At 44.3% G+C, this 20,693-nt stretch overlaps 1 protein-coding gene across 3 annotated transcripts in view; it reads right to left on the reverse strand.

The window, feature by feature from the left end:
* Positions 1 to 20,693, reverse strand: part of EFCAB11 (EF-hand calcium binding domain 11) — a 241,040-nt gene that overhangs the window by 17,544 nt on the left and 202,803 nt on the right. Inside the window, exon 7 of one of the 3 annotated variants that reach the window (XM_043472749.1) lies at positions 2,812 to 3,086. The exons of 1 other annotated variant lie outside the window; for it this stretch is intronic. In XM_043472749.1, the coding sequence (XP_043328684.1) occupies positions 2,849 to 3,086 (238 nt within the window). In that variant the 3' untranslated portion in view covers positions 2,812 to 2,848. Of the gene's footprint in view, positions 1 to 2,811; positions 3,087 to 11,521; positions 11,622 to 20,693 lie in introns of those variants that run through there. One more of the 3 variants, XM_043472752.1, reaches the window with a different exon arrangement.

Genomic DNA, 20,693 nt, shown 5'->3' on the forward strand with positions numbered 1-20,693 from the left:
AAAACTGTCAGAATCTTTACAAGGACTCTGGCCAGCAAGCTTTGTGGGGAAAAGCAGACTACTGGACATCCATCCCAGTGACACAGCCTCCCTAAACTCCAGCTTGTGGGCCAATAACTTCCAGCGAACACGGGGCTGCTTTCCTGGCCTGAAGGCCTGTTACTTTCGTCTCTCCTGTAGGCACTGCTTCCTTCTTTGAACACTGACATCTCAGTTTGCTTTCTCATTCTTGGTTCACACAGTTTAGATGGAGCCATCAAAAAAGACCAAAAAAAAAAAAAATGGACAACTGGCTCAGGTCAGGCCAATCTGAGGTTTCTTTCCACTTGACCACAGGGATGGGTTTAGGGATATTAGGCCCACAAGGCTGAAGACCAGGTTCAGGCTGGGACTCTAGAGGGGGGGAAAAAAGCTGTCTTCCTGCCACACTCTAGACTTTCAGGTGTAGGTCTGACACTAGTTGGTTTAGCCATGTTGGCACAGAGGTAAGCCACTCTAGAGGTGGAGACAGTGTGTGTGTGCAGTTGTGCACGTCCGGGTGAGCGCATGTGTGAACACGATGAGGGGAGAAGGAGAGAGGAGAGCGAGAGAGAACCAGAGAGAGGGCTACCGTGTGTCACGCGGATCCAGCCGCGCCTGAAACCGGGCACACACCGCTGATAACTTCCCATAGCGCTTCAGCAAATGTGAGCTGGTTTCCCGGGCTTTCTCAAGGTTACTTTGGCCACTGGATGCAAAGAGCTGACTCATTGGAGAAGACCTTGATGCTGAGAAAGATTGAAGGCAAGAGGAGAAGGGGGCGACAGAGGATGAGGTGATTGGATGGCATCACTTACCTGATGGACATGTGTTTGAGCAAGTTCCGGGAGACAGTGATGAACAGGGAAGCCTGGCGTGCTGCAGTTAAGAGTCGGACACGACTGAGTGACTGAAAAAGAGCAACCTGAGCTTTCTAGAAAAATAACTTGTGTGGAGATTCCTTAAAAATTGGAAATAGAACTGCCATGTGACCCAGCAATCCCACTTCTGGGCATACACACCGAGGAAACCAGATCTGAAAGAGACACGTGCACCCCAATGTTCATCACAGCACGGTTTATAATAGCCAGGACATGGAAGCAACCTAGATGCCCATCAGCAGACGAATGGATAAGGAAGCTGTGGTACATATACACCATGGAATATTACTCAGCCATTAAAAAGAATTCATTTGAATCAGTTCTAATGAGATGGATGAAACTGGAGCCCATTATACAGAGTGAAGTAAGCCAGAAAGATAAAGACCAATACAGGATACTAATGCATATATATGGAATTTAAAAAGATGGTAATGATAACCCTATATGCAAAACAGAAAAAGAGACACAGATGTACAGAACAGACTTTGGGACTCTGTGGGAGAAGGCAAGGGTGGGATGTTCTGAGAGAATAGCATCGAAACATGTATATTATCTAGGGTGAAACAGATCGCCAGTCCAGGTTGGATGCATGAGACAAGTGCTCGGGCCTGGTGCACTGGGAAGACCCAGAGGGATGGGATGGAGTGGGAGGCAGGAGAGGGGATCAGGATGGGGAACACATGTAAATCCATGGCTGATTCATGTCAATGTATGGCAAAAACCACTACAATACTGTAAAGTAATTAGCTTTCAACTAATAAAAATAAATGAAAAAATAAAACAAAATTAAGTTAAATTAAAAAAAAAAAAGAAAAATAACTTGGATAATACAGCAACTCAGAGCCTCAGAGTGGTCTGCTTCTCAGTATTCTTGCCTGGAGGAGCCCATGGACAGAGGAGCCTGGCGGGCTATAGTCCCTGGGGTTGCAAATAGTCTGACATGACTGAGTAACTAACGCTTTCACATGGAACTGAGAGGGCTTCCGTGGTGGCTCAGCAGTAAAGAATCTGCCTGTCAAGAAGGAGGTTCGGGTTCAATCCCTGGGTTGGGAAGAACCTCTGAAGAAGGAAATGGCAACCCACTCCAGTATTCTTGCCTGGGAAATCCCATGGACCAAGGAGCCTGGCGGGCTACAGTCCAAGGGTCTCAGAGTCAGACATGACTGAATGACTAAAGTGAAGTGAAAGTGAAAGTCGCTCAGTTGTCTCCAACTCTTTGCAACCCCATGGACTACATGGTCCAAGGAATTCTCCAGGCCAGAACACTAGAGTGGGTTGCCGTTCCCTTCTCCAGGGGATCTTCCCAACCCAGGGATCGAACCCAGGTCTCCCGCATCGCAGGTGGATTCTTTGCAACAAAATGGAACTGGGAAAGTTATCTCCCCTCTCTGTGGCTGAATTTCCACATCTGTGAAACAGGGATGACAATAAAACCTCCCTCATGGTATTACTGTGATTAAATAAGTCAATAAGAAAAGTGTTACATGAAAGTATCCCAAATGTTTTAGCCAAGGTTGGTATTATTATTGTGGTTCTCATCCTAACAGTGGTTACATCAATGCCAGCACTCCATTGCTCTGTGTGAAGGAACATCAGATTCGGATTGTTACCGGGTTGAATATCCATAAGATTTTTTTAAGTTCTTTATTTTGGCTGCCCTGGGCCCCCATCACTGCCTGCAGGCGTTCTCTGGCTGCAGTGGGCAGGGGCTACCCTTGTTGCAGCGCCCGAGGGCTTCTCTTGGTGCCCAGGCTCTGGGCATCAGTAGCTGCGGGGTTGGCCTTAGTTGCCCCATGGCAGGTGGGATCTTCCCGGACCAGGGGTCGAACCTGTGTCCCCTGCATTGACAGGAGAATTCTTAACCACTGGGCCCCCAGGAAAGTCCTCCACAGCATTTGTTATTGGATAAATTGGTCATTTATTCAGTCATTCAGGAAGGAAACCCATGTCTAAGTCTGGGATCTGGCCTGACCCCTGAATCCATAGGTGGCATGCAGGAACAAGCAGGAGACCCCGGAGAAAGGGTCCTTATCCTCCCAGGAGCCTGTGAAGGCCGGGCCGGTGCCTCCGTCTGTACCAGTGGAATCAGCCCAACTTCCCTTCTCTGTGGAGTCCAGTAGGGAAGCGAGTGTTTTAAGGAAACTGAGGGAAAAGGATGATGGTAGCTTTAGCTTGAATCCGAGGCTGCTGTAAGAGAAAATAACAGTGTTGGTAACTTCCCCTTCCTGTTTGAGCACTTTGGTGAAGTGCCTTACCCTGAATTAAACTGGGGAGTAAAAAAACTAGTCCCATGCCAGCGTACAGACCCACAGGCCCACTTGGCCACGGATTTCCAGCGCACAGGAGTTCTCTGAGAGGAGAACTGGGGAGGCGGGCCAGACCGCAATATCAGGATTTCCCTCTGCTGTGGAAAAAAGGAAAAAGACCTCCAGTCATCTCAGTCAAAAATGTGTTGAGGTTTTCTTCCCAAATCCTCTTATCTTTCTCCTCAGTCTCTTCTTCCTCCTTCTTCTCATCTTTTTAAAAAAATATTGTGGTAACATATACATATAAATTGCACCATATTGACCCTTCTGAAGTGTGGAGCTCAGGCACATGGATGGCACCGTCCACCTCCTGAAGTTCTCCAGTTTCTGACGCTGTCCCCACTGAACACCTCCCCCAGCCTCTGCGGACGGCTGCCCTGCTGTCTGTGTTTCTGTGGGTCTGGCTGCTCTGGGTCTCTCATAGGAATGGAGTCTCACAAGAGCTTTGTGATTGGATCATTCCACTTAGCACAATGTCTCAGTGGTGGCTGCTGCCTGTGTCTGAATTTCCTCCTTTTTAAAGACTGCTAATGTTTCATTGTACGGGCCATACTTTGTTATCCACTTATCTGTTGATGGACACTTAGGTTGCATCCGCCTTTTGGCTATTGTGAGCAAGTACGCCTATGAACATGGGTGTACAAATGTCTGTTTGAACCCCTGATTTCAGTTCATCTGGCTATATACCCAGGAGTGGAATTGCTAGATCATGGGGTAAATCTGTGTTTAATTGTTTGAGGAGTGCCACACTGTGTTCCTTGGCGGTTATACTATTTTGTTTTCCCACCAACTATACACAATGGTTCAATTCCCCCACACCTTCACCAGTGTTTATTTTCTGTTTTTTATTTTTAAATAATGGCCATATTAATGGGTATAGAGTGGCATCTCAGTGTGACTTTGATTTGCATTTCTTTAGTGATGCTGAGCTTCTTCTCATCTGTTTATTGACCTTCTGTATATCTTCTTTGAAGGAATGTCCATATATTCCAGTCATTCACTCATTTTTAACTTGAAGTGTTCAGTATTTTATTGTTGAGTTGTAAAAATTCTTTATATATTTTTAATATTAATCCCTTATCAGAAATATGGCTTAAAAATACTTCCTCCTGTTTCATGGGCTGCCTTTTCATTTTACTAACATTACCACATTTTCTTTTTTTCCCCTCCTTTAGCCATGCCGCATGACTTATGGAACCTTAGTTCCCTGACCATGGGTTGAACATAGACCCTCAGCAGTGGAAGCACTGGGCCCTAAGCACTGGCCCCCCAGGAAATTCCCCAGTTGGACTTTTAAAGTGTTTTTATTTATTGTAGTCACTGATATGGTTGGATTTAAGTCTAACACCTTACTATTTTGTTTTCTGTTTGGTTGTTTGTACCTTTTTCCTCTTTTCATGCTTTCTTTTGGATTATTTCTAGATTCTATTTTCTCTCTACTGGCTTATCATCAATATCTGCCTTCTTTCTTTTTTTTTGATGGAGTATAGAGTTCACAACGTGCACCTTTAACCTCAGTTTGCTCTCAAATCGTAACATACCACGTCATATGGACCCTAGAAACCACACAGTGGCTGTACTTCCATCTCTCCCCGGAGGTCCTTCAAGTAACTGTTGCCGTTCACTTTACTTCAGTACACCCCACAAGGCAGTGTTATTACAGTCAGTCCCCTACATGTGAATGAGTTCCATTCTGAGAGTGCATTCCTAAGTCCAATTTGTAGGTCTAACAGAGTTAGCCTAAATCCCGGACTAACACAATTGGCTATACAATTCTGTGCTGGAACAGATTTAGAATACATTTCACACAAATGATACATAAAAACAAACACAAAAAATAGAAACCATTTTAAACCTCCTGGGAGAGTGCTGTAAAAGGCCGGTAGCACAGCCGCGGGCACATGGGGGCTGGCATCGGTGAACAGGCAGGAGGAGCTCCGAAGGAGGAGGAGGCGTGGGCTGCAGGGCGGTCTGTGACGGGGGACGCGGGACAGTGCACCCCGGACACACGGACTCACTCACCTGATCGTCACACGGCTGGACATGCGAACGCACGTTCCCATCTTTGAAAGTTCTCACCTTGAGAGTTCCTATGTAGGGGGGCCACTGTATTTTTTTTCCCTTAAATGTTCAATTGTTTTTAAAGAAAATTTTTAATTAGGGAGACATTTTTTAAAATTTACACTCGCATTCACCACTTCAGTGTTCTTCCCTTTGTGTAGATTCAAGCTTCTAAGTGATACCACTTTCCTTCAGCCTGAAAAGCTTTCTTTAACATTCCTTTTAGGGTAGGTCTCCTGGATGAAAAGGCTGATTTGGCTTCCTTTTATTTTTTTTAACCTTTCTGTGTATTCTGTTTTTATTGGAGGATAATTGCTTTACAGTATTGTGCTGGCCTCTGCCGTGCGCCAACGTGACTCAGCCTCAAGGCCACGCTTTTCCCTCTGTGTGGTTCAGCCTCGGTAGTTTCTTTTGTGATTTCTTCAAATTTACTGATCTTTTTTTCTGTAGTGTCCAATCTCCTGTTAACCTTATTCTGTGAATTTTTAACTTCTGTTGGTTCTATAGAAATTCCATTCAGTTCTTTTTTTACAGTTTGCATTTCCTATCTCAGTATGATCATCTTTCCCTTTGATTTCATAAACATATTAATATGAGCTATTGTAAAGGTTTTGTTTGATGATTCTATTATTGTTGTTATTTCTGGGTCTGTTTCTAATGATTAATTTTATCCTGATTATGAATCGTATCTTCATGCTTCCCTTAAATGAAAAGGGAGAATTAAGATTTAAGAATTAAATTTTGCTAACTAGGTAACTTTGGAACTGTGGTGCTGGAGAAGACTTTTGAGAGTCCCTTGGACAACAAGGAGATCAAACCAGTCCATCCTAAAGGAAAAAAATCCTGAATATTCATTAGAAGGACTGATTCTGAAGCTGAGGCTCCAATACTTTGGCCACCTGATGCGAAGAGCTGACTCCCTGGAAAAGACCCTGATGCTGGGAAAGATTGAAGGCAGGAGGAGAAGGGGATGACAGAGCATGAGATGGTTGGATGGCATCACTGACTCGACGGACATGAACCTGAGCAAACTGGGGGAGACAATGAAGGGCAGTCTAGCCTGGCGTGCTGCCCGTGGGGTCACAAAGAGTTGGACATGACTTAGCAACTGAACAACAACAATTAGCTGACTTTAAAAACAGGAAGATTATCCTGGAATATCCAAGTGGGCTCAAGGGTCTTTAGAAGCAGAGGAGGGAGGCAGAAGGGAGGACCAGGGAGATGGAGCGTGAGAAAGACTCAGCTCGGTGTCCTGGCTTTGAGGAGGGAGGAAGGGGTCAAGGGAAGTGGGGGTGTCTAGGGGGCCAAAGAGGCAAAGATACGGATTCCTCCCCGGACCCTCCAGAAAGCATCTGGATCTTATCCCGGTGAGATCTGTGCTGCACTTCTGATCCACAGAACTGTAAGCTAATCTGTGCTGCTTTAAACCACCACATTTAGAGTAATTTGTTACAACAGTCTATAGACAGCCAAGGCAGTGGTCAGCGAGATTTCTCCACACTGACTGGGTGAAACTGACCCACTTCCCAGATAACCGTGAATGCCGACAGGCTTTCTGTTTATCACTCCCCAGTGGTTTTTTCACCTTGTTTTGTTTCCCTTTCCTCAGGGATGATAGTCCTGCTGTCCAATGTCTGAAAATAATTGTATCATATATTTTGTCCAGTTGTCTAGTTGTTTATGGCAGGGAGAAAACAGATAGTATGGGTTATTCCAACATGACTAGAGGCAGAAATAATGCGTTCAACACTGCATATTGAGAAACAAACTTACATAGCCTAACTTTAAAAAAATAGACTTCTTTAGGTAGAGAACTGAAGACCCAGCTCAGTCTCACGCAGCCAGATTACAGCACTGCCTTCTTTCAGACCTGGCAGCCACTGCTGAGGATGAAAGGGATTCTCTGTATCTTGTGGTGAAATTATATTTTCCACATGTTAAAATATTAACTGAATTTTTTTGTCCTTAGTACCTTCTTCTCATTGACCCACAAACAAATTTCTATATACCCTGGACTCTCACAGAAGCCTCTTTATCCTCACATACCTATAAGCAGCATGGAAATGCTGAGACTTGTACCAATGGAAGGAAGCCTTGCAGCCTAGAATGAGCGAACACTCCCCACTTCAGTTCAGTCCCTCAGTCATGTCCGACTCTTTGCGACCCCATGAACCACAGCACGCCAGGCCTCCCTGTCCATTACCAACTCCCAGAGCTTGCTCAAGCTCAAGTCCATTGAGTCAGTGATGCCATCCAACCATCTCATCCTCTGTCATCCCCTTCTCCTCCCACCTTCAATCTTTCCCAGCATCAGGGTCTTTCCAAATGAGTCAGCTCTTCGCATCAGGTGGCCAAAGTATTGGAGTTTCAGTTTCAGCGTTGGTCCTTCCAGTGAACATTCAGGACTGATCTCCTTTACGATGGACTGGTTGGATCTCCTTGCAGTCCAGGGACTCTCAAGAGTCTTCTCCAATACCACAGTTCAAAAGCATCGATTCTTTGGCACTCAGTTTTCTTCATAGTCCAACTCTCACATCCATACATGACCACTGGAAAAACCATCACCTTGACTAGATGGACCTTTGTTGGCAAAGTAATGTCTCTGCTTTTTAATATGCTGTCATTATGTCAATATGTCCCAGCGTTTCCCATGAGGTACTCTGCATATAAGTTAAATAAGCAGAGTGACAAAATATAACCTTAACATACTCCATTCCCCTATTTGGAACCAGTCTGTTGTTCCATGTCCAGTTCTAACTGTTGCTTCCTGACCTGCATACAGATTTCTCAGGAGGCAGGTAAGGTCATAACTTTTCTTCCAAGAAGCAAGTGTCTTTAATTTCATGACTGCAGTCACCATCTGCAGTCATCTTGGAGCCCCCAAAATTAAGTCTGTCACTGTTCCCATTGTTTCCCCATCTATTTGCCATGAAGTGATGGGACCGGATGTCATGATCTTGGTTTTCTGAGTGTTGAGCTTTAAGCCAACTTTTCCACTCTCCTCTTTCACTTTCATCAAGAGGCTCTTTAGTTCTTTTTCACTTTCTGCCATAAAGGTGGTATCACCGCATATCTGAGGTTATTGATATTACCCCAGCAATCTTGATTCCAGCTTGTGTTTCATCCAGCCCAGCATTTCGCATGATGTACTCTGCATATAAGTTAAAATAAGCAGGGTGACAATATACAGCCTTGACGTACTCCTTTTCCTATTTGGAACCATTCTGTTGTTCCATGTCCAGTTCTAACTGTGGCTTCCTGACCTGCATACAGGTTTCTCAAGAGGCAGGTCAGGTGGTCCGGCATTCCCATCTCTTTCAGAATTTTCCACAGTTTATTGTGATCCACACAGTCAAAGGCTTTGGCTTAGTCAATAAAGCAGAAATAGATGTTTTTCTGGAACTCTCTTGCTTTTTCTATGATCCAATGGATGTTGGCAATTTGATCTCGGGTTCCTCTGTCTTTTCTAAATCCAGCTCGAACATCTGGAAGTTCACGGTTCATGTAGCCTGACTTGGAGAATTTTGAGCATTACTTTGCTAGCATGTAGCTCCCTGGCTAGCTGACAGTTAAATCCCAAACAGAAATGAGAATGCCTGCATCCAAGGATGATGCAGAAGACCAGATGGCCATCCCCACAACCCAGAACTTAGATGCAACTCTAAAACAAATTAGGAAAACCCCAAATAAGCTAGAATTCCTTTTCTGCTATGCCAGAGGCATGGAAACTCAAGGAAATTAAAGAAAGTCACGCTTTCGATGCCCTGAAATCAATACCCAAGATATTGTCTGAGCAAGCAAGACATTTTCATAAAAAGAGAAGCATAGACACCGGCTAGAAGATACATGGAGTAAATATGCTGTGTCACATAGAATAGAAACTTTCTATTGACGTTCAAGGCATTTGCAGTCTGCAGAGGTGGACAGGACATCATGAATGTCCAGTAATCTTGTAATATTAACTGACCATATTGGTTAAGGAGATACACAATGCCTAACAAGCTGATTGCTATAGGTGGCACTAGTGGTAAAGAATCCTCCTGTCAACGCAGGAGATGCAAGAGATGTGGGTTAGATCCCTGGGTCAGCAAGGTCCCCTGGGGTAGGAAATGACAACCCGCTCCAGTATTCTTGCTGGAAAAATTCCATGGATAGAAGAGTCTAGAGGGCTACAGTCCATGAGGTCGCAAAGAGTCAGACACGACTGAGCAGGCACACACACACACACACACAGACACACCAATTTAAAAGATTAACCACAGTTCTTTTCTCCTCGCATCTGTAACAGTTTGACACTAGTGATCCTTGTTGCTGGGTGACTTCCTCCACACAGTCATTCAGGGACCTGGGATACAAGGCATGCGGTGCAAGGTGGGACATTGTAACAACACAGAGAATTCCTAATGAAATGGATCATTCTATTCCCACTGGTCAAGTGCTTCCTGCGTGCCAGGCACTGTGCCAAGACTCACTATTCCATCCTCACGACAACACTGTGTGAAGAAGCTGAGGCCCGGAAAGGTTCATGCTGAGTGAACCAGACTCTACATCACTCTACTCTCCACCAGGCTCTTGATTTACGCCAATATTGTACTCCTGAGAGGTGACAGTTAATTCAGAAACATGTAGAGCAAAACTGAATTTTCTCATCAGGAATGAAGGGAAAGAAATGCAAGAGAAATGCTGTGGTAGATTGCAAAAGACTCTGGTCATGTAAATGTTTTTTTGCTATATTGCATTAATATGAACAGTAAATAAGCAGTTTATGGGGAAAATTGAATATATTAAAATTTATTCATGGAATAACAAGAAAAAAATAGCCACTGATTAATGGAGCACTGGCCAATATAGCCTGTAAATTGTGAGTCTGCAAGGCTCCATTTTCTACATTATGAGAATTCTAATGTGTGAAGTCGCTCGTCACATTAGTGGTGTTCTGAACCAAACGCTCCTGTACTCTTGGTGGTTCTCCTTATAATTTTTCTTAGCACTTTCATCAGAGAGAAACCCCCTACAACCAAAGCCTCTGACAATAGTAATTAATAATAACAATAGTCAAGAGCAAACTCTCACCGAGCCCTGTGCAGACACCGTTCTAAACGCATGCACTGATTCATTTATCCTTTATGTTCACGCAATAGGACAGGCTCTTCCATATCTCCATTGTATAGATGAGAGCGCCGAGGCCCTGGGAGATTGACTTCCTTACGATGGTTGCTTTCACATGTCAACTTGGCTGGGCCATAGTGCCCAGATATTTGGTCAAACATTATTCTGGATGTTTCTATGAGTGTGTTTTGGGATGAGATTTACATTTATATCAACAAAGCAGATTGCCCTCCATAGTGCTGGGTGATCCTCACCCAGTCAGTTGAAGGCCTGGAAAGACCAGAACGCTGGCCTCGCTCTGAGCAGGGAGAAAGTCTGCCAGCAGACTGCCTGTGGCCTCCACCTGCGGCGCCAGCTCTTCCTGGCTCACTGACAGGCTGCCTGTGGGCTTGATGTGCGGCTCTTCCCTTTGTCCCCGGCCCACTGGCCTTCCCCACCAGATTTAGGACTTGCCAACCCTCCACAATCGCACCAGCCAATTCCTTAGAATAAATCTCTTCCTATCGGTTCACATCCTGTTGATTCTGTTTCTCTGGAGAGCCCCAGCTGATACACTTGCTTAAGGTTATATTCCCAGTAAATGGTAGACCTGGCTTTCAACCCTACAGTCTGGAACTGGGGTCCATACTCTTTTTTTTTTTTTCTGACTGCATTTGGTCTTAATTGCAGCACACGAGACCTTCGTTGCAGCTCACGAGCTTCTCTCCAGTCATGGCCTTCGGGCTCTAGAGTGTGTGGGCTCAGTTGTCCCACCGCATGGGGAATCTTGGTTCCCTGATCAGGGATCAAACCAATGTCCCCTGCATTGGAGGGCAGATTCTTAACCACTGGACCACCAGGGAAGTCACCTGGAATCCATGCTCTTGATGGGAGCTGTTCTGTTAGCCCTTATCAGTGCAGGTGGTAGGCTGTTTTAGGCTAATCCTGTTTTAGGTATCCTGTTTTAGGTATCCTGTTTTAGGCTAATAGTGATAGCTTTCCCTCACTTCTTCCTATTAACTGATCATATTGGTTAAGATAATGCAAATTGCCTAGGAAGCTAGCTGCCATAATAAACAAGCCCCAGCTTCCAGAGGCCAACCACAATAGACCCTTATTTCTTACATCTGCAGCAGCTTGACAGGACTCATTCTGGTTGCTAGGTGACCTTCCTTCACATACTCATCCAGGGACCCAGCTGCTAGAGGCTCTGTCATCTTCAACACTGTAGCTTCCAAGGTCACCCTGGGGCTTGACTCCGTTCCAGCTAGCCAGAAAGGGAAAGGAGCATGGTAGATCATGCATGAGAATTTTTATAATCACTGTTGCTAAGGAATTTTTTGTTAAAATAATTAGGCAAGCAGTTTAAATTCTGTTATTCCAAAATTATTTTATGTGCATGTGTTGCTCATTTATTGTTCATTTTAAAGAATGTAATTCTTTTAAAGTAACATGTAAAAGCACATTTTAAAGTCACTTGTTTATTTCATTTTATTTCACACTCAAATTAACAGGCTGTAAATTGAGGGGCAGGTGTATTTCTTAATGAATCAAGCAAATTGAATAGAGGGCTGCTTTTTATAGAGGATACAAAGAAGTTTGGAGGTGAAGTTGGGACAAGATTATGGAGGGCATTAAATGCCAGGCCAAGGGGCTGGGACTTTTTCCTTCGTTGTTGCTGTTATTCAATTGCTAAATCATGTCCTACTCTTTGCAACTCCATGGACTGTAGCCCACCAGGCTCCTCTGTCCTCCACTATCTCCTGGAGTTTGCTGAAATTCATGTGCATCGAGTCCACTGAGTCAGTGATGCTATCTAACCATCCAGTCCTCTGCCCTCTTCTTCTCCTTTTGCCTTCAACCTTTCCCAGCATCAGAGTCTTTTCCAAGGAGTCAGTTCTCCCCATCAGGTGGCCAAAGTATTGGAGCTTCAGTTTCAGCATCAGTCCTTCCACTGAATATTCATGACCGATTTCCTTGAGATTGACTCGTTTCACCTCCTTGCAGTCCAAGGGATTCTCAAGAGTCTTCTCCAGCACCACAATTTGAAAGCATCAGTTCTTCAGCACTCAGCCTTCTTTAAGGTCCAACTCTCACATCTGTACATGACTACTGGAAAAAACATATCTTTGACTAGACAGATCTTTGTCAGCAAAGTGATGTCTCTGCTTTTTCAATATGCTGTCTAGGTTTGCCATAGCTTTCCTTCCAAGGAGCATGCATCTTTTTCCTTTGAGAGATCTCAAATTCTTACTCTTTCTCCTCTGGACTGATGGTCCTTATTCTCTATACCAACTAATCATAGGTGATGTTCACCACCATATATGAGTATTAAATATTATTAAATATTTAATATAAGTATTAAATATTTATACTAAATATTATTTGTTTTTTTATTTCCTCTCCTCCCTCCACACCCATCACCTGGATAAACTAAATGCATCTCAAGGGCAAGATCATGACTAACACTATCTCTTAACACTGCACAAGCCTAGCAGAACATCTCATAGGTGACGTTAAGGACTACATCCTCTTGAAATTCAAGAGATGTCCCTACATCTTCAAATATAGCACAAATTGGTGAATGTAACTATGGATATAATTTCCTCCTAAAATGCAATATATTTTAAGTTAAAAATATGAATCATGTCTTAAGGCTTCTAATGACTTTATAAACTACCATGTTCTGGCATTCTCACCAAAATGACCTACCCAATTATGCTTTCTGGTTTGGGGATTGCATCCTTTAACTCTTTTCACATCATGAAACCGAGCTGTCATCACATTTGACATCCCATTCTTTGAAACATCTGTTATTAGATGGGGAATCTCTTTTTATCAGCCTCTTTATTTTCCCTTCACTTCCATCACTAAGATTAGCAGTCAGCTGATACTTTTTTGTACTTTTGGAGGGGGGAAGCAAAGCATCAAAAGAAATGCATCAAAAATTTAATGCATAAGGAATGACTGAAAGTCGCTCAGTCATGTCCGACTCTTTGTGACCCCATGGACTATAGAGTGCGTGGAACTCTCCAGACCAGAATACTGGAGCGGGTAGCCTTTCCCTTCTCCAGGGGATCTTCCCAACCTAGGGATCACACCCAGGTCTCGTGCATTGCAGCAGATTCTTTACCAGCTGAGCCACAGAGGAAGTCCAGGGAATGACTAGTAGAGACCAAAATCCTGTTTGTGCTGGTGGTCAGTAAGGATCCCTCAATCACTATGTGAGAAACTGGCTCCCACCCACGAGCCTGGGACTCAAATTCATGACTCAGCAAAATTACAAATGACCACGTATCATGGATCTGGGATTTGCAAATAATTGAAAAAATGCATGCTGACTCTAGAGGCGCTAAGTGTCTAGGATCCAATAGTAATGTGACTGTAGCACTGCTCCCGAGTTACTAGGCTGCGTGGCTTTCTGTGTGTCAGACAGGATGCGTGTCTGTATGAACGGATTTGCACACAAAGATGAGTGTGTGCACGTGTGCATTTTCAAGTTTTCCATGGTTACACACAAGCCACCTCAAACAGTGGCTTAAAATGATAACCATCATTTCTTCTCCCACTCAGTTCTGGGACCAACTGAACTCAGCTGGCTGGTTCTCACTTGGGATCCACTGCTGGCTTGGTCAGCTTGCGAGTGGGGCTGGAACCATCTCAAAGATCTGTTCACACATACATCCAGGGCTTGGACTGGGAAGACCCACAAGAGCTGGGAGCTAGGGCTGGAAGACAGGCAGCCTCTTCTATCCCTATCTGATTTCTCCCTGCCATTGGCCTAGGATGGTGGCCTGAGAGTGGCTGGCTTTTCCCATGGTAGCTCAGCACTCCAGCGGCTCCCCCGGTGGCTTGGACACTGAAGAATCCGCCTGCAGTGCAGCAGACCTGGGCTCAGCCCCTAGGTCAGGGATTTGACCCCAAGTGGCCTGACTCCAGAGTCCCCATTCTCAATTATCATACTAGAGGGACACTTAAGTGTGAGTGAATTAAAAAAAAAAATTGGGGGGGGGGGAGCGCTGCACCATGTAGAATGCAGTATCTTAGTTCCCCACCAGGGACTGAACCTGCACTTCCTGCATTGGAAGCATAGCATCTTTACCACCAGGAAAGTTCCAAGAGAGAATATTTTTAATTGTTAAAATCCTCTTTTAAAATTAATACACCCTCCTGTGCATCCTCAGTAAGAAACCAAGCTGACGGAATTATGTTTCTGAGTCTGGACGGCTGAAGACCAGCCCCCAGGACCTGGTGACTTCAGGCAGATAATGCCACACCCATCGAGAAAGCTTCCTTGGTGGCACTTGCTCCATCCTGATACCTTCAGGTTGCAAAATAAAATACCTAAAGTATTTGTATAAGGAGAGAAAAAGAGCTTGTCAGAAGACCGTACATTTCCTTGGAGCATCTTCAGGCCAGATGGCACATGGGCAGGAACAAATGGGTCACGTTGTGATGGAAGCAACTGGGGGAGGTCCTGGAGGTGCTGGAACCTCAGCCTTGGGAAGACCTCCAGCAGCAGCTGATCCTCTACCGTATACCAGGCTGAGAAAAACACATCTCCAGGAAAAGAAAGAAAAGCCTACCCGAGTGCAGCTGCCAGCCTCCCAATAATTAGATTTGGAGGATTATTGCTGAGATGAATGGAAGATATCATATGGTCACTGCTAGAAATGTTTGCCATCTTTGTCTAACTGCACTACCAGACACTAGAGTTCTTAGCGGACCCACATATGCTTGTTTTTAATTAAAATGTGCTGACTGAACTGTTCGCTACACTGAAATAATGAAGAAAAGCAACAAAGACACGTCGGCTAATTGACAACTCCAAACATTCTATTTTATACCCTTCAGTTATGTTAATGGAGAGTTCCAATATGTTCGAGTTGAAATAATAATTACACAGTGCAGTTACATAATAACCTAAGAGGTAGATAAAAATGTTACAAATAACTACAGCAGCAAGACTCAAAAATGGGTCAAAGGGTTAAAATTCATTTACTCGGTCTTTATTCCACCAAGTACATATTGAGTGAGTATTGCTCATTATGTGTCAGGCTCTCATAGGCTAATACTTATGATGAAATAGTCCTCGTGTTTTCAAGCACACATTTTTGTTTAAGATAGCATGCTCTGTGAGTGTCAAGGTGCTGTGCAGGTTCTCTCTCCAACCACCTGATGAAACCAAATAGCAAGCAACTTTTGAAAAGGGGAGACTGTAATTTTAAATAATTTCCAAAGCCAGTTTACGTGAAGGCAGAGACTCTGGCCAGAATCTTGACAAATGATGTTTCCTTCAGTGCACAGGAAACTACTACGGCTGCCTGAAGGACAACTTGTCCTGAGACTGTGCACCCAGACCAAGGCCGAAGGGCAGCCGCACTCCAAGTGGGCCGAAGCAAGGGGTTGACTGGAAGCCTTTCCAAAGATCACGGCAGAATTTCAACTGTGTGATAACCAGAATTCTGGCCAAAAGGAGGAGTGATAGAAACTGTCACCTCTCTTTGGGTATTTTAACTCCACTGCATTTAGAGTTTATTTACAACTGAACTGCAAAGCCTCCATCTCATCCATATTCAATCAGACAAAATTGTGGCTCATCCAAGACAAGACACGAGCCAAATTTGGGGCGAGGCGAAGGGTGACATCATCTGAAAGGGCTGGAAATGAAGTGCAAATTTGAATATCATCCGTATATAAGTGATAATTAAAGCTGTGAGACTCAGTGTGCGCCAAGAGAGAAAGTCAATAAAATGAGGAAAACAGTGTCCCAAGCTACGTGGTGCTTCTGAAATGAGGTTTTCAAAAATAAGCTGGTGGGGGCAAGATTTTCTTTCCTCTTGAATGACCTCAAGACAAATACAGGTCACTTGTGAGGAAGACTCATTTTCTTGCAAAGAGTCACTGAATCACTTGATTTTTTAAGCAGAGGAGCTTTCTTGTAAGACTTACGTTTCAAGGAAATGTTACTTCATTTAGTTTAAGGTAAACCATTATTTCTCTCCAGAGAAATCATTTTGGTAAGTAATAACAAAGAGAATGACCCATTCGAGCTGATATATGTTTGTCCTTTTCAAGTTTGGTGTTAAAATCTGGGCTGGAAACTCGTTGCTTTATCTGGTTTTTCGGTGATTTCATTCATGCAGTGAAGAAATAGCTTCTCTTTTCCTAACTGGGTCTGAACATTCTAACAGTAGCATAACTAAAGTAAATGCAACATGAGTTAAGTTCATAAGAAGACTAGTTCATAAAGAATTATTCATTATGAAAAGGGCAGCTTTTGCCCTAATCATCCCTCTAAAGATCTATGACTTAAGGCTGTCTTTTTTTTCCTAACTTTTTTTCTTTTTTAGTCTACCAGCTCTCCAGACCATAGAAACTTCCAAACTGCTTGTTCCTCAGTAGCCTGGGCACAGAGGGACCCTCACCCTGAGCGACAGGTGTTACAGGTTGAATAGTGTGTGTGTGCTAGTCACTCAGTTGTGTCCAACTCTTTGCGACCCCGTGGACTGCTGTCCACCAGGCTCCTCTGCCCATGGAACCTTCCAGAAAATACTGGAGTGGGTAGCCACTCCTTCTCCAGGGGAATCTTCCCGACCCAGAGATTGAACACGGGTCTCTGCATTGCAGGCAGATTCTTTACCATCTAAGGCACCAGGTAGGCTAAATAGGGTCACCCTAAATTCATACGTGGAAGTTGTAACCCCTAGTACCTCCTAAGAAATCTGTATGCAGGTCAGGAAGCAACAGTTAGAACTGGACATGGAAGAACACACTGGTTCCCAAATAGGAAAAGGAGTACGTCAAGGCTTTATATCATCACCCTGCTTATTTAACTTATATGCAGAGTACATCATGAGAAACGCTGGGCTGGAAGAAGCACAAGCTGGAATCAAGACTGCTGGAAGAAATATCAATAACCTCAGATATGCAGATGACACCACCCTTATGGCAGAAAGTGAAGAAGAACTAAAGAGCTTCTTGATGAATGTGAAAGAAGAGTGAAAAAGTTGGCTTAAAGCTCAACATTCAGAAAACTAAGATCATGGCATGCAGTCCCATCACTTCATAGCAGTTAGATGGGGAAACAATGGAAACAGGGACAGACTTTATTTTTTGGGGCTCCCAAATCACTGCAGATGGTGACTGCAGCCATGAAATTAAAAGATGCCTACTCATTGGAAGGAAAGTTATGACCAACCTAGACAGCATATTAAAAAACAGAGACATTACTTTGTCAACAAAGGTCCATCTAGTCAAGGCTATGGTTTTTCCAGTGGTCATGTATGGATGTGAGAGTTGGACTATAAGGAAAGCTGAGTGCAGAAGAATTGATGCTTTTGAACTGTGGTGTTGGAGAAGACTCTTGAGAGTCCCTTGGACTGCAAGGAGATCCAACCAGTCCATCCTAAAGGAGATCAGTCCTGGGTGTTCCTTGGAAGGACTGATGCTGAAGCTGAAACTCCAATACTTTGGCCACCTCGTGTGAAGAACTGACTCATTGGAAAAGACCCTGATGCTGGGAAAGATTGAGGGCAGGAGGAGAAGGGGACGACAGAAGATGAGGTGGTTGGATGGCATCACCGACTCGATGGACATGAGTTTGAGCAAACTCCGGGAGTTGGTGATGGACAGGGAGGAGGCCTGGCGTGCTGCAGTTCATGGGGTCGCAAAGAGTCGGACACGACTGAGAGACTGAACTGAAGTGAACTGAACAGTTCAGAACATTGCTGCATCTGACAACAGGGTCTTCAAAGAGGTAACTAAACTAACAGGAGGTCATTAGGGTGGGCCGTAATCTAATATACGACTGGAATCCTTGTAAGAAGAGAAAATGTGGATGCAGGCACACAGCAGGGTGACCACGTGAGGACTTGGGGAGAAGGGGGCTGTGTCTACAAGCCAAGGAGAGAGACCTCAGAGGAAACCAGCCCTGCTGACACCTTGACTTCAGACCTCTGGTCTCCAGAATTGTGAGAAAATACACTTCTGAAAAGTACATTTCTGACATCTAAGTCCCTGCAGACTCTGGTACTTGGTTAAAGCCGTCTGAGCTGACTAGTACAATGGGTGAGGACTTGCCTGGTGGTCCAATGGCTAAGACTCAGCACTTCCAATACAGGGTGTCTGGGTTCAATCCCTGGTCTGGGAACTAGAACCCACGTGCCTCAACTAAGTGTTCCCAAGCTGCAGCTAAAGGTCCTGCATGCTGCAACCAAGACCCAACACAGCCAGATATACATTAAAAAAAAATACAATGGGACAAAAGAATACAATGTATACAAGTTACAATGTATTTTCCATGGAGGAGCCTTACCTTGAAACTCTTCTCTAACAATAGACCTACCATATAGAGTATTTTCTTCTGTCATCTTGAACAAGAGGGAAGTTATTTTATTTCTGAATTTTAGTCTCCTCATTTCAAAACTGGAATGAACAATCTAAAATTGTTGCTCTGGAAGTAGATTTTCAACAAATTTGCACAAACATGTCTCTTTTCCCTCCTCCGTTCCCTGTACAGTCATAAGATACTCTGGCTTCCCAAATATTTTCATCAAAATATTTTATTACTGTTTGAAGTTAGTCTGGTTCGGTCACTCACTCTGTGACTTTGGACAAGTTATTGAAAGTTGCTGTTGTCGTTGTTCAGTTGTTAACTTGTGTCCAGCTCTTTGAAACCCATGGACAGCAGCTCACCAGGCTTCCCTGTCCTTCCCTCTCTTCTGGAGTTTGCTCAAACTCACGTCCACTGAGTCGGTGATGCCATCCAGCCATCTCATCCTCTGTCATCCCCTTCTCCTCCTGCCCCCAATCCGTCCCAGCGTCAGGGTCTTTTCCAAGGAGTCAGCTCTTCGCATGAGGTGGCCAAAGTATTGGAGTTTCAGCTTCAGCGTCAGTCCTTCCAAGGAACACCCAGGACTGATCTCCTTTAGAATGGACTGGTTGGATCTCCTTGCAGTCCAAGGGACTCTCAAGAGTCTTCTCCAACACTACAGTTCAAACTTACTATTCCTCATAACCTGCTCCAGAAGGTTATGAAAATCAAAATTCAAGTGACAATTATTTAAGGCTTCCAGCAGAGTGCCTGGGACAGGGTAGGAGCTCTGTGAAGGTTGCTTTTATCCTTCTAAAGGCATGAGTCTATTATCCCCCAGTGGAGAAAAGTTTATTGCATTTGATACTATACTCATCTTACTTATTTATGCCCCTCTTCATTCTAAAAGGAATTTATCACTTCAGGAAAATGTCTCCAAAATAAATTAGTCTTCATAAGGGAGACATAGCATGAGGTGGCAGACAAGGTCATGGACCACCTTCTTAGAAAGAACTCAAAAGGAAGTTCAGAGGGCTGGTCCCTAAAGCATCCTGCAGTTTCATGATGTCAAAATGCAGTGGGAGGAGCAGTGCTCTTTGAGGGAGGCAGAGGTGAAGTGCATCCTATTTTGCAGCTCCTTTATGGTGGTTGTTGCTGTCATTCAGACTGCACAGTCATGTCCAACTCCTCGTGACCCCATGGACTGTAGCCCGCCAGGCTCCTCTGTCCATGGGATTTCCCAGGCAAGAATACTGGAGCGGGCTGCCATTTCCTCCTCCAGGGGACCTTCCCAACCTAGGGATTGAACCTGCATCTCCTGCAAATCTCCTGCACTGCAGGAGGATTCTTTACCACTGTGCCACCAGGGAAGCCCGTATGGTTGGACTTCACCTCAAAATAAACGTCAAGTCCCTTTAGGAATGGATGAGTTGGTCTTCCTCTTTGCTTTTTTAACTTCTTGCATAATTGAAATATGTAAACACTAGGAAGACTGTAACAACCAAACTCCCGTATTATACTACCTAGAATTAAAAACCACGCACATCTCACCATATTTGCTTCCAGTGTTTTTACAGAAATAAAGCACTACAGCTAAAGTCACATATAACCAACTGACATAGAGACAACCTCCAATGCATTTGAATCAATCCTCCCAGAACACTGACACGCTTATACAAAAGACTCTTGTGTAGGTGAATGTGTGTGTTTCATGCCCATGATGGCAAGGGGTAGCACATGCAATATGTGCACCTTGCATTGTGTCTGTGTGCTCCCTCTTTGCGTTGGGCCCTCTCAACTCAATGTTTTCTGAGTTGATGCTGCATTGTTGGATGTATATCTGACCCATTCCCTGTGGAGGCCGTTTTATGGGATGGATTGTGTGCCCCCAAAATCCCTATGGTCAAGTCCTAATCCTCACTGCCTCAGAATGTGACTGTTTGGATGAAGGATCTTTAAAGAGATAATTAGGTTAAAGTGGGGCCATTAGGGTAAAGCCTGATCTATGATTGGCATCTTCATGGA

Source organism: Cervus canadensis, chromosome 6, assembly GCF_019320065.1.
Source record: "Cervus canadensis isolate Bull #8, Minnesota chromosome 6, ASM1932006v1, whole genome shotgun sequence".
Classification (NCBI taxonomy): Eukaryota; Metazoa; Chordata; class Mammalia; order Artiodactyla; family Cervidae; genus Cervus; species Cervus canadensis.